The sequence below is a fragment of the Hipposideros armiger genome, unplaced genomic scaffold (assembly GCF_001890085.2).
Source record: "Hipposideros armiger isolate ML-2016 unplaced genomic scaffold, ASM189008v1 scaffold_130, whole genome shotgun sequence".
Classification (NCBI taxonomy): domain Eukaryota; kingdom Metazoa; phylum Chordata; class Mammalia; order Chiroptera; family Hipposideridae; genus Hipposideros; species Hipposideros armiger.
This window is the reverse complement of record NW_017731480.1, coordinates 2,026,568-2,039,117: the sequence shown is the minus strand read 5'-3', so window position 1 is coordinate 2,039,117 and position 12,550 is coordinate 2,026,568. Positions and strand designations below refer to the sequence as shown.

The following is a 12,550-nucleotide window of genomic DNA, read 5'->3' as shown; positions in this document are numbered from 1 at the left end:
AAGGAAGGAAGGAAGGGAGGGAAGGAAGGAAGGAAGGGAGGAAGGAAAGGAGGAAGGAAGCAAGGGAAGGAAGCGAGGGAGAGAGGATCTGGAGCTAGTTTCAGATTCAACTACATTTGATGACTACTTTGTGCCAGGAACTATGATTAGCATTTTCACATACACTACTCTTTTAATTCATCCTAAAATAACAGTAGAGCAAAAGCATGGAGTCTTGAAAGAAGCTGAGTAAAGGGGATGATAAAAAGATCCTACTAGAAGAGCCATATGGAGAAGTAGTAACAAATAAACTTAGACAAGTTTTAATCTCACTCTATTACATTTTAGCAGTTAATATCTATAGTTATATGGATATAGTAAAAAGCAAATCGGTGTATATTTATCTTTTTTTTTAAAGTTTTAATTGGGGAAAAGATTGTAACTATGTGTGGTGATGTATGTCAACTAAACTTGTGATCATTTCACAATATGCTCATACACATATGTCAAGTCATTAATTGTACACCTAAAACTAATACAATGGTATATGTCAATTATATCTCAATTAAAAAAATATATATTGTTCAGGGTTGAATGTATCCCTCCCAAATTTTTATTTGAAGTCCTAACATCCAGTACCTCAAAACGTGACCTTATTTGATTATAGGTTCATGCCAAATGTAATTAGTTAAGATGAGATCATTAAGGTAGACCCTTAGTCCAATATGACTGGTATCCTTATTAAAAGAGGAAATGTACACACAGGGATGGACACAGAGAGAAAAAAAGTTATGGGAAATTTCATTGGGGAGAAATCTGAAAACAGTGGCTAAAATGAGATCTGTGGATTATTATGGATGTCCTTGTTACCATAGACAAATAAAAAGTGGAAATGTGTTACCTCACGCCGCTCTCAAGTCTCACAAATTTAGCTAACATCTAAGATGGCTAAACTGGATCTTTTTCATATATTATTTATCAATATACGTCTTACTTCCCAAGCTCCTAGAAGCTGTATCTTACTTACCTGTTTGTTGCCTGCAACACTTGGAAAGGTGTGGTGGAATGGCTGTGCACCCTGAAGTAAGGGGGTTCAAGTCTCAGCTCGGCAAGTTTGTTCTAGCTATTTCATCTTGGACAAATGTATAAACTCCAAGCCTTAGTATCCCTGTGTGATAAAACTGTCTCGGGGTTTTTATGAGGAGCTCTTAAAGGATATGCAATTGAAAACACTTAGCATAGAGCTTAGCATCTGAGAGGTGCTAAAGACATATTAGTTCCTCTTTTGCATATGGTACACGATAGAATGCAATTATGAAGTTGGAGTTTCAGTCATTTAGAGTACTTCCCATAAAGGTATATACTTACCTTCGTTTTCGGCTGGTCTTAGATTCGCTAAAGCAACGATCTGATGCCCAGCATCAATGCACTGCATCATATTATAACAGCTGTCCTTCCCACCACTGAAAAATAAGAGATAAATATCAGGTTACTGACCATTACTCATCAAAGTATCATTAGATAACAAAATAGAACATATTATTCACCTTTTCAGAATATTTGAGAAACAACCTTACAATGATAATGCAAAAGACCACATGTAATTTCCATAGCATAGACAAACTGAGCAAACAGATTTGAATGCCTAAGGTTGTCACTCATGAGAGCTTATGAAATTATATGCCATTATAACAAAGATCATTGTGAACAAAATATAACTCTTTGGCTTGTGATAGTAGCTTTACTTAATATACAAATAAAAAATATGATTTAAGTTTACATGCTAGCTAAACACTTATAGTCCTTAAATGAAATTCTTTATGAAAAAGTAGAAAAAACACCATTCCGTTCCACCATAAGAAATCTAACAACTGGCCTCCATCATCAATTAATGAATCAAATAAAAGATTTGAGATCCAATCAAATAACAAAGAATGACATACTTGGTGGATTCAAATTCTGTAGAGATAGAAAGCAAAACGCTGAATTGCACTGATAAAGTTAAACATCAGGACTATCAGTACTTTAGCTTTCAACCCATGGCAGGATAAGGCTTGAACACAAACCTAATTAACAGGTGAAAAAGAACTTCTAAATTCGCGTACCAAATCTACAAGATGGTAGAAGCAACACTTTTAGTTAAGACAAGTGGTACTTCATCTGTAACAGGGTTGAATAGCAACCTCTGTTATTTTGGTTTCATACTCTACTGTTTCTCACTATACATGTTTCTTCCTTTTATTATTGCCTCTCTTCATTTTTTCCCCCCTCCTGTTTCACTTCTTTCCAGTCTTTGCTTAAGATCCACAAATGTATCCCAGGCAATGTCTAGACCTCTTCATGGTCCAAGAAACTGGGGGGGGGGGGTTTATCCTAGAAGCAGCCTTTTTGCCTTTTTGGTTCCCAACATTTGTCTGCCTCTACCACATTCTGATCAGCAACAACTGTCATTCCACTTCTCAAGGGGAGAGATTTTAAGAGGCAAAGTTATACATTGCTCCCTTCCCTCAGATTCTGATATTCCCATAAATACGTCTTCCACAGCTTCCCCTATTGAACCCCCTGCTCTATTTCTGCAGGACCAAAAGATCGAATTCTTCAGTGTTAAAGATTAAAGGATATACCTGCACAATTCTAATTCTTTATAATAATAAAGATTAAAGGGCATGAATCCTTTAAGAACTTAGCCTTATAATTTGTTTTAAAATGTTAAGCTTTTAAATATGGTTTTAAGTAGTGATGTGGAACATCACTGTGCAAAAAGCACTCTAAGAACAACGATTTTCAAGGTCAAATAAGTTTGGGAAATGCCACGTTTCTTACCTCCTGGAATGTCACAAAGTGCATTAGAATATGTTATGTGAGAAATCTAACAGAAGATCAGAATTTTCGCTTCCAACTCTGGGACACTAAGCTAAATTACTCAATGTGCTTGTGTCTGAATGCTTCATTATAAAATTAGAGAATGGCCTACCTAATCCTCAAGGTGTCATTCAACTGTAAAATTCAATGATTCAATCTTTTGTGCATTAGGAAAATGTTCTTCATGGTCTAAAGATATGTAAAAATCTTGGTTTTACTTATTCCCTAAAACACACACATATCCCATCTCTCATTTTAGTCTACACACACACACACACACACACACATACGATATACTGCAAATACAGTAGATTCACTGTATTTAATTCCATACATATTGAAGTATTATGTACATAAATGCATATATAAGTACTATGTATTCACATTCATGTATATGTATTGCTATGTATTCATACTTATAGCATGCCTCCTAACATTTATACAGTTCTTAGTTTAGCAAGAATTTTCCAACATTGCCTTTTTTAGTAATTTGTTTTATTATAAAAGTAATATGGGCACATCACAGAATATTTAGTGTAATGGACGGCACTAATCTTCTCTCCTTGCCTCCAAGATTTCTGAGTCTTCGGTTGGTGTGTCCTTAACGGTTAAACTTTTGGCAAACTGCATATGTATGTGAATTACTCATTTCCTGGACCACTTTTTATACTTATGTATCTAGATCAAATGAAGACCACAATAGTCAAAGCTTAATTATTCACTTTATAGAATAAATTCACTGAACAATGATACTTTTTGACATTATAGTCTCCTAAAAGTGGCACTGAAATAAAAGAAACTGGAAAATTCCAGTCACTCTGGAAGAGATTAGTGTTATATCAAGAGTCCTGGGTAGGTCACTATTGTCAGTTAGTAGCCACTCCCTAGGGCACTGAACAACAATATGAAATCTTCAATGAGCTTGAAATAAAATGCATGGCTGGATGTAGCTCACTCTATAGAGATCCAAATCTCATCAAACAAATATTCAAGTATCTAAAGTCCTTTTTAAATCTTTATTGTGTTCCCTTTTGCTTCAGTTTAGATTGAGTATGGAGACTTAAGGGCCTGTCCTTGGTTGTCACAGGACTTACTTTAGACACCTAAAATATGATGGGTTACTGTCTAGATATCAAACTCCTTTTGGAATGTGGAGTTTTACCATAAGGTCACCCCCAAAAACTAATGAATGAGCGTCCGAAGCAACAGCAGCTGGATCTAGGATAAAACTGGTGCAATTCCATCTCTGTCCTTGGGCACCAAGGTAAAAGCACATCCATCTCATAAGCAATCCAGCCCCAGGTGGGAGGCAGGTGAGGAAGAGGTGGACTTAACTGGCAAGAAGGGGGGCTATAAACGGCCGAGGGTGCAAGGCAGGGCCCGGAGGACATGACGGCAAGACTCAAGGGAACTATGGAAGAGGGCGAAGGAGGCCAGAAGGAAAGGGCTGGGGTGGCTAACTGAACAGAGTTAAGCAGGGCTCTCCAACGTCACTGCCCATCCAGCTTTGAAGCATCCGACCCCGGGTCGCGTCAGACTAATTAAACCAGCGCTCTGGCGGCGAGGCCCAGGCAGCAATGGTTTCAAGTCCCCCAGGTGAATCCATGTGAATCCAAGTCTGAAGGCCGGGAGACCAGAGGGGCGGCAACCAGCGGGGAGGAGGAACGCGATCCCAAGACGGCGGGGACAAGCCGGGCTGGGCCACAGCCCCGAGGCTCCGCCTCTTCCTCCGGCCAGGAGGAGCCGCCGAGGCCCCGACACGCGGGTCCAGCACAGACACCCTCTTTTCGCCGCCGGCGGCAGCAGCACCAGCACCTCCCGGCCATCAGCTTAAAGGGACTGGAGGCTGGAAGGGGAGGAGGAAGGTGGCACCAGCGCGGCGTTACCTGATCAGAGCCGCGACTCTCATGCTGGGCGCAGTGCGCGTGCGTGCGTGCGTGCGCGCGTGCGGGAGGGAGCCGTGACGTCATCGCCGCGGGGCCTCTCCCGGGTGTTCGCTCCGCCGCCTGAACGCGGGCCGGCGGGGCGGCCCCTGCGGCTGCCTGCGGGACACCTGGCCGCGGAGGTGACGCTCCTTTGGCGCTTTGTCCCTGTAGCAGGAACATCCCCGCCCAGAAAAGAATGGTGTTTAGGCACTGCCTAACCACCTAAGTGAGGGCAGTGAAGCTGCCAGGGGCAGGACAAGGTCCGCGTCGCAGAGCCCAAGCACGGCGACACTGCATTTGCTTAGGTGCGAGGAGGTTCGAAATCACTTAAACCGAGAGTTGAAACACTTCTGGACGTGCAACGGTTGAGGAAGTTTGTGCTTACTTCCTCAGCCACCCCCAAGAAACTAACTGCACCCTTTTGTTTTGTACCTGTATCTCTCTGTCCGTCAAACCTAAATCTGGAGCCAGCCCTAAGACCCTCCCCAGGCAACCTGCCCTTTTGGCTCTTAGGTAACGTGGAGACTGAGAAGCCAGTGAAGGCCCATCACCAAGGAACAGTGAGTGGCCTTGCCGAAAGAAAAGAAAATCTAGCTTCTAAATTCCGCCGCCAAGTATTTATGCAGGGCCTTTCATGTACCAGACACTGTTTTAGGCTCTGGGAATACGTTCATGAATAAAACAAGGATCATTCCCCTCATGGAGTATATGGGGGTGGGGAGAGCAGGCAATATACAGCTAAAAAAAATTATATAGTATGTTAAAAACTGGCGCTACGAAAAAATTAAAAGCGATTGAGAGGAAATTGAGAAGGAGGTGGAAGTTGCAGAATTAAATAGACCATCAAGGTAGGATTTAGTTAGGAGGTGAGAGTTGAGCCAATTTCCAGGAGAGTTAGCTGTGTACAACAGGGAACGTGCTCAATACAAAAGAAAAACACCAGCGCTAAGGCCCGAGGTGCTGTGGGGTAGGAGGAAACTTTCCTCCGTTTTTCCCAAGGGGGTCTAAAAATCTATGTGAGACATTAACAAGAGAAAATAATCACATACCTATATATGGAAACCCCACATACATGAAAGGTTCAGAGATAGAAAGGAAAATGAGGTATGTATGGAATTCTGAGCTAAGGATGAGGTAAGGCACCTTGGAGCTGCAGAGGGTCGTTGTAGGATGATAAGAGCAGATATTCAGTAATTAGTTTGCCTTGCTATATACATAGGACAAAAAAGGCTATCTCTGATAATCTCATTATGGGCAAGGCCCCTAATTCAAATTTTTATGTAGTTAAGGGGAGTGGGGTGGGCAGAAATTTCTCTTGAGCCCACAGGGTCTCAATTGTCTTTAGCTCAAAATATTCTGCATATGGCAGAGGCACATCTGGGGGTGACTTGTTCTGAACCCCTATAGTGCATTATGCTTTTGTGGAAGAACACAGCCAGTTAGTGTGGCTGGAGCACAGAGTGAGCAAGGCCAAGAATAGTGGGAGATGAGGTTCGAGTGATGGACGGAGGAAGAACATCATATAGGGTCTTAAAGGCCATAAGGACTTTGTCTTTTACTTTGAGTGAAGTGGGTGGCCATTGCAGAGGTTTGAACAGAGGTATGTGACTTAAAACTGAAAGGATTACACTGTGCTGTCTTGAGAATGCAACCATAGGAAGCTATTGCAATAATCCAGAAGAGAAATGATGGGGCCTGGAACCAAAATGGTACTGGTGAATTTGGTGAGAGAAGTGGGAGGATTCCAGCTCTATTTTGAAGGTAGAACCAATAGAATTGGCTGGATTGGCCTTGAGAAAAAGGAAGCCACAAAGGATGGTGCCAGTCTCGTGAATTAAATAAGTTAATATATGTAAGGAACTTAGAATTGAGCCTAGTACATAGTAAGCATTCACTTTTTATTATGATGTTGTCATTAACTCCAGTACACTCGGTATTGGGTGACTAGAGCAGTGACCGCCAGTGTGCATACTAGTTTCAGCATCTAAAATGATGCAGTTTTAAAATTCTGAAATTATAGCTATTTACCAAATAAATAAGCATTTAAGGAGTTTGAAGTCAAGTTGGGGAGATTAAACAAATATACTTAACAAATATTTATAATAGAAGAGGGCATATTTTTAAAGTAACAAGTTATGCAATGCATATAGCAAGAGCCCACGTGGTGAATCCACACAGTAAATGCTGGAATAAGGACAGAACTTGAAAGATTGGCAGAAATGAATAGGAGGAACAGGTGGACCTTACAAATAAAGGCAACAGACAGGCGAAGGAGTTCAGAGCATGTCACCTCAAAATATGCCGTTTTGGAATATTGATGATTATTTTAACTTAAAGTCACTTGAGGAACAGCAGATGTAAGCACACTCTGACCCTCCTTTTTATTCCTGAAAACAGGAGATAAAATGCCAACATACAAGGTACCCTCCCTGTCCCTGGAGAAAAGAAGACATTCTTATCACCAGAGGCAGGGAATCGGGGAATTGAGGTGGAAAGAAATCTGTACAAACAGAACTTGTTAAAATAGTTCTTATCTTCCTTTAGCCTCTCCACATAGTTACTTTAACACAATTGCTTCTCTTAGTTCAATCTGCTATAAAAGCATTTAGGTCCCGCCATTCTTTTGGAGAGGGGGTCTTCATTCTTCTACGAAGGCTCCCATGTACATGTAAGACATGTTAGTAAAACGCATGCTTTTTGCCTGTTAATTTGTCTTATGTCAGTTTAATTCTTACACCCAGCTGGGTATCCTAAAAGGGTACAGGAGAGTTTTTCCTCCTCCACACAGAAATGAGTGTCATCTATTCAGCAGCAGTGGGGGAGACCAGTCTGATGAGTAGTGAGAGTATATTGAAGAGAGAGGAAAATAAATTGGATGGATAAGATGATGCCAGATTATCCAGGATCATAGAAAGCCAAAAATGAGGCATTTCAACACCGGGAAGGTTACTCTGGCTATGTTTGCCATCATTTTTCAGGAGATTGTGTCAATTAGAGATAATTAACATGGTGAGTGATTTTGATGGCATTGATTTAGATCACCTCCAAAGCCTCCTCTACATTTTCCACCAGGGAATATCTTTCCATACCACTTGCCAAAACGGGATAGGGAGAGGAAATACTAAAGATTCTCTTCCTAAAACTTCATCCTTAGGATTATGGTGTTTTTGCTTCTGTCTGGTAACTAGGCTCTATAAGCTTTATTTTAAGATATTCTCAACAAATAAATATGTTACAATGTATATATCCAGGGGTTAAACTGTATGTTAGGAAACATATTGAGACCATTCTCCAAGGACACCCAGTCTTTGGCTTGATGGTGTTGCTCTCCTCTGGACTCATCCAGTGCCTTTGTATTAAGTGCCTTTTTATTAAGCACCTCTTCTCCACCCCTGTCCCCAAAGAATGAAAGTTTCTCTTGCCATCTGTTCCCTTGTTTGAAAAGCTTTCTACCTGGATTCTGTTATTTAATGAATTTTTCTGGCTGCCTAATGTAACACTACTACATGTGTTGTGTCTTCTTAAAAATTTTTATATTTCCTCATATTAGTGCTTTCCTTCCTCTCAGAGCTACTGTACAAAGGTTCTGTGCTTGAATGCACCATCAGGGCTGAATTGCAGAGGTAGATTCAGTCCATTCCAGCTCACTAGACATATTTGCAGTTCTGAAATCAATGTCTCTCAGACTGGTCTTAACCCAGCCACCGGGGTTATTCTTAGATGACTACATGTTTTCGAAGGAGTTTTAAAAATAGCTGACTGAAGAATATCAGAGCAATTCTTGACCCCCAAAAGGGCTCTATTAGAAACTAAAGGTTATGTTATATTCTAATGTTTCCCACTGAGGATCGTTCTTAAGTCATTCTGATCACCTTATGTAAGTGTTGGTGTCATTTTCTTTTGCTGAAATTAAAAAACATCACTCTGTGTCAGTTACAATCATGTGAGAAGCAAACACCAAGACAGGGTTAGATGTGCAAGAGGTTGATTAGAATAAAATGCCTTAAAGATAAAAGGAGAGGAAGGAGGAGAAGGCTGGGAGACTCAGGTTGGAATGTAGACTAGAACCAAGGAAAGCAGAGGGGGAAGGAAGAATGAGTAGGGTGACCCCAGGTTGCAGTGTAATTCTGAGAGTCTTAACCAGACCAATGGGGAGCCCTGAGCTGAAGTTGTCCATTAAAGGAATCCAGAATTGGTCAGCAATAGCCCAGCTCCAGTCCTTCCACTGTGCTCAGTCATTGAGGGCACTGCAGGAAAAGGTGGGCCCGGTACCAACTCAGGAGTGGACCCCAAGTGCTTCAGCTGGAAACTATAACCTGTTCATAGTAATGGTCCCCCGTAATTCCTATGAACCCCTCTTGCCAAAGGTAAACTTAGAAAGAGGAGATTAATAGGGTAAACTACAGTCCCTGTCATTGCAGTTTGTTTGGAGTTATTCTGTTACTTATCGTCCTCCACTGTCTACTCCATATCCCTCTCAGCTATGGCCTGGTCATATCCCCTAAACATACATTCCTAAGGGGTCTTAGACTTTGTTCGGCATACCCTTCTTAGCCTGGGGCTTCTGCGTGTGTCCATTCCCAGTTACCATTGGGCAAGGAAACACCAACAGGTGTCTTAATAGATCACCTGGGTTCCACATTTATTCCTCCTTGTTTCCTCAGTGTAAAGGCACCCTATCTCTAATAGACAGTTAGTCAATTATCCATGCTTGCTGGCCCCTGGGTGCAAAGGTTTAAAATGCCCTACTACTGGATAGCTTATAATTTAATGGATCACTGCCATGGCAGTGGGTCACTTCCCAGTGGGTCATTGGGAGTGGCTATAAATGAGGCCACTCTTGTTTTCATCCCATTGGTTCTCAGATCCATGCATCCTTCCTCTTGGAGACACAGTGCCATTTAGAGATCTCTGATTTAGCGCCTATACTATACCCTGAAGGATAGTGTACCATCCTTACAAATTATTGTCTCTTAGCTACTGATTTCGCTGTAACTTTGGTAAGCCTTTCCAGTACTCTAGGAGGCCAGCTTCACGTAAATAGTACAGTATATGATAGGACAGATCCCATGGACACGGGCCCACTCGCATACTGCCTTCTCTGTAAAGTGGGTCTTCTAATTGAATCTTCTGCTGGATGGGATTCTGTGCCGTTAGAGTTAGTGGAGCCAGCAGAAACTGTGCCCAACAGGAATGGCCAGGTTAGCATCCCTACTGTGCTCAAAGACTGGGAGCAGCCCAGAGGAGCCAGGGCTTGCAGGAACTTCCTGGTAGGTCCCAAAGCGTGACTTGGAAGCCATCAGGCATCTGTGCTCCCTACAGCAGGTATGTTTGAAAGGAGATCTGAGTGGGTCTCCTCCATGGTGGGTGACCTGTGGCTGCCACAGTAAGACAGAATGACTCACAGAATAGCATAATGAGGAGAAGACACATTTATACTATTTGTTTGACATTGTGTACTACTGGAGTAAGAAATGTAGAATGAAGAGTTCATTCAAACTAATGATATTTGAAGGAGATTCAATGTATTTGTGAAAGTCTAAGTTATAAACAACAGCAGCAGAACCAGTATTTTCAAAATAAATGGTTGAATTTATTTCCAAACAAATATACTAATCCTGAACATAGTAACATACTAATATTAAATCCTGGCAAAGTGTTTTTAAGGCAACTCATAAGTTAATAGGGAAAACTTACTTTTAACTAGTAATGTCCATTTGCCTATGAGTAATTTGCCTAAATTTCAGGAACACTTGGCCTAGCAAGACCTCCTAATACATAGCATTCTGCATGGATCTTGTAAAGGTGACTGACTGACTACAGCCCAATCAGTGTCAACAGTTAATAGACTTTATATCAGCATAGTCTAAAGTAATTCCTTGTATACTACATAGAAATGACTAACCAAGATTCACCTTTCAAAGGCCTTTTTGAGCTTACTTCATGAAGCCTCAAACTTTTCCATATAAATGACTGTGGATTAGTTTGTAGAAGCAACAAAATAGGTGAATAGAAAATCAGCCTCAAAAAAAATCTCAATCCCTTGCCAGTTTATTTAGGGGGAACTCTCTGTAGCCAAACACTGCTGCTGGTAATCAAAAGTTGCAAGCTGTCACCGAATTCTGCTTCCTTGGCAGCACATCTCAATGATGTACTGATTGATAAAGACTGCGGTAATCAAGTCAGAAATGCTACAGGTAGTTACTCCTCAGAGACCGTGGAAAGATTTATATCTCAAGTCAGTGCATCTTCCTGAAGTCATGGCATACAGGAAACCAACAGAAGGTTGCTTGGTAAGAATTTAGGAAAAAAGGAATTAATTTTTGGTGCATAAATTTAAGGGAATCATAATATGAGTGTCTGCTACAGCTAAATTAATAATAATGGAAGCTTATATGGGTCAAGCACTTCTTGAACTGTTTTGTGTATAGTGACTCATTTACACATTGCAAGAAACCTCTGAAGTAAGATACATTGTTATTCTCATTTATAAATGAGGACACTGAGCATGGAAGTTAAGTAACCTTATTGTCTTGGTCAGTTTGGGCTGCTTTAATAAAACGCAATGGCCTGGGTGACTTAAACAACAGACAGTTATTTCTTACCATTCTCTAGGCTGGGAAGTCAAAGGTCAGGATGCCACCATAGTCAGGTTTTAGTGAGAGCTCTCTTCCTGGTTTGCAAGTGGACACCTTCTTGCTGAATCCTCACATGGCAGAGAGGGTCTCATAAGAGTACTCATCTCATTGTTGAGGATACAAACTCATGACCTAATTACCTCTCAAGGGTTCCAACCTCCAAATACCACCACACTGGGGATTAGAGCTTCAACGTATGAATTCTGGGGTGACACAAACATTCAGTCCATAGCACTGTCCAAGATGCTAGGGCTAAAAGGTGGCAGGACCAGGGTTTGAACCTAGGCAATCTAGTTCTAAACTCTGTGATACTCGGAACCACGACACTATATCTGCCTCTGACATGGCCAGATCGTTTACCTTGGCTAAAATATCCTATTCCCAAGATATGTTCAGAAGGACATTGCCATCGTTCACCTCCTGAATCTCCTTTCTTTCTGTGCTTCCAAGGTGACTGACCACCCCTTTTTCTGAAAGATACATTGTTGTATTATATAATATTAATAAATGTATGAGGTCATTGTTAAACATTGTATGCTAGAGATTCATTCTGTCTCTTTTAGGTATCTTTTTCTTTACTCCCTGTGGAGACCAGCAAATTCGAAAGCTATAGGAGCCAGGCAGGTAACTGTAAATGAGTGGAGTGGCTTGATATAAGATAATTTGGAATGGCAAGCCACTACTCACTTATCAGTTGGCTCCAGCTGCCCTGTGCAAGTGTGGACACAATGTAATCAATCTTCTGATTTTCCAGGAGATAACAGAGATCTTCATTTTAGTTAACTCCTTTGTTTGATGTTAGAAACTAATTTTTTAAATTGTAATTACTGTGTACGCCACATACAACATGCTTGCTTATTATTAATTTTATAATTTAATTTTAGAGAGCTGTCTTTATTCCTTTACTCAATTAATATTTCTTGGTGACCTGTTACATAGTTATTTATCAAAATTTTAAATAAAATTTAAAATGTTAGTTTTTACTCACATATGTACAAAAATGCACATGAATGTCTAATGTTATGCAACATTATTTGAAAAATGGAAATCTCATCAGGATAGGGATTTTGTGTTATTCATTTCTAGAACAGTCCTAGTATACAGTAGGTAATTAATATATATCCATTGGGAAAATGTGTACGTAAC

The 12,550-nt window shown here is 40.8% G+C and overlaps 1 protein-coding gene across 1 annotated transcript in view; it reads right to left on the bottom strand.

Moving 5' to 3' along the window:
* DPH6 (diphthamine biosynthesis 6) overlaps positions 1-4,786 on the bottom strand; it is a 33,226-nt gene extending 28,440 nt beyond the window's left edge. The window contains exons 1-2 of the mRNA XM_019649183.1: positions 4,728-4,786; positions 1,348-1,442 (exon numbers count right to left, since the gene is read on the bottom strand). Of these exons, the coding sequence (XP_019504728.1) occupies positions 1,348-1,442; positions 4,728-4,750 (118 nt within the window). The 5' untranslated portion in view covers positions 4,751-4,786. The remainder of the gene's footprint in view (positions 1-1,347; positions 1,443-4,727) is intronic.
* Positions 4,787-12,550: the final 7,764 nt, after the last annotated feature.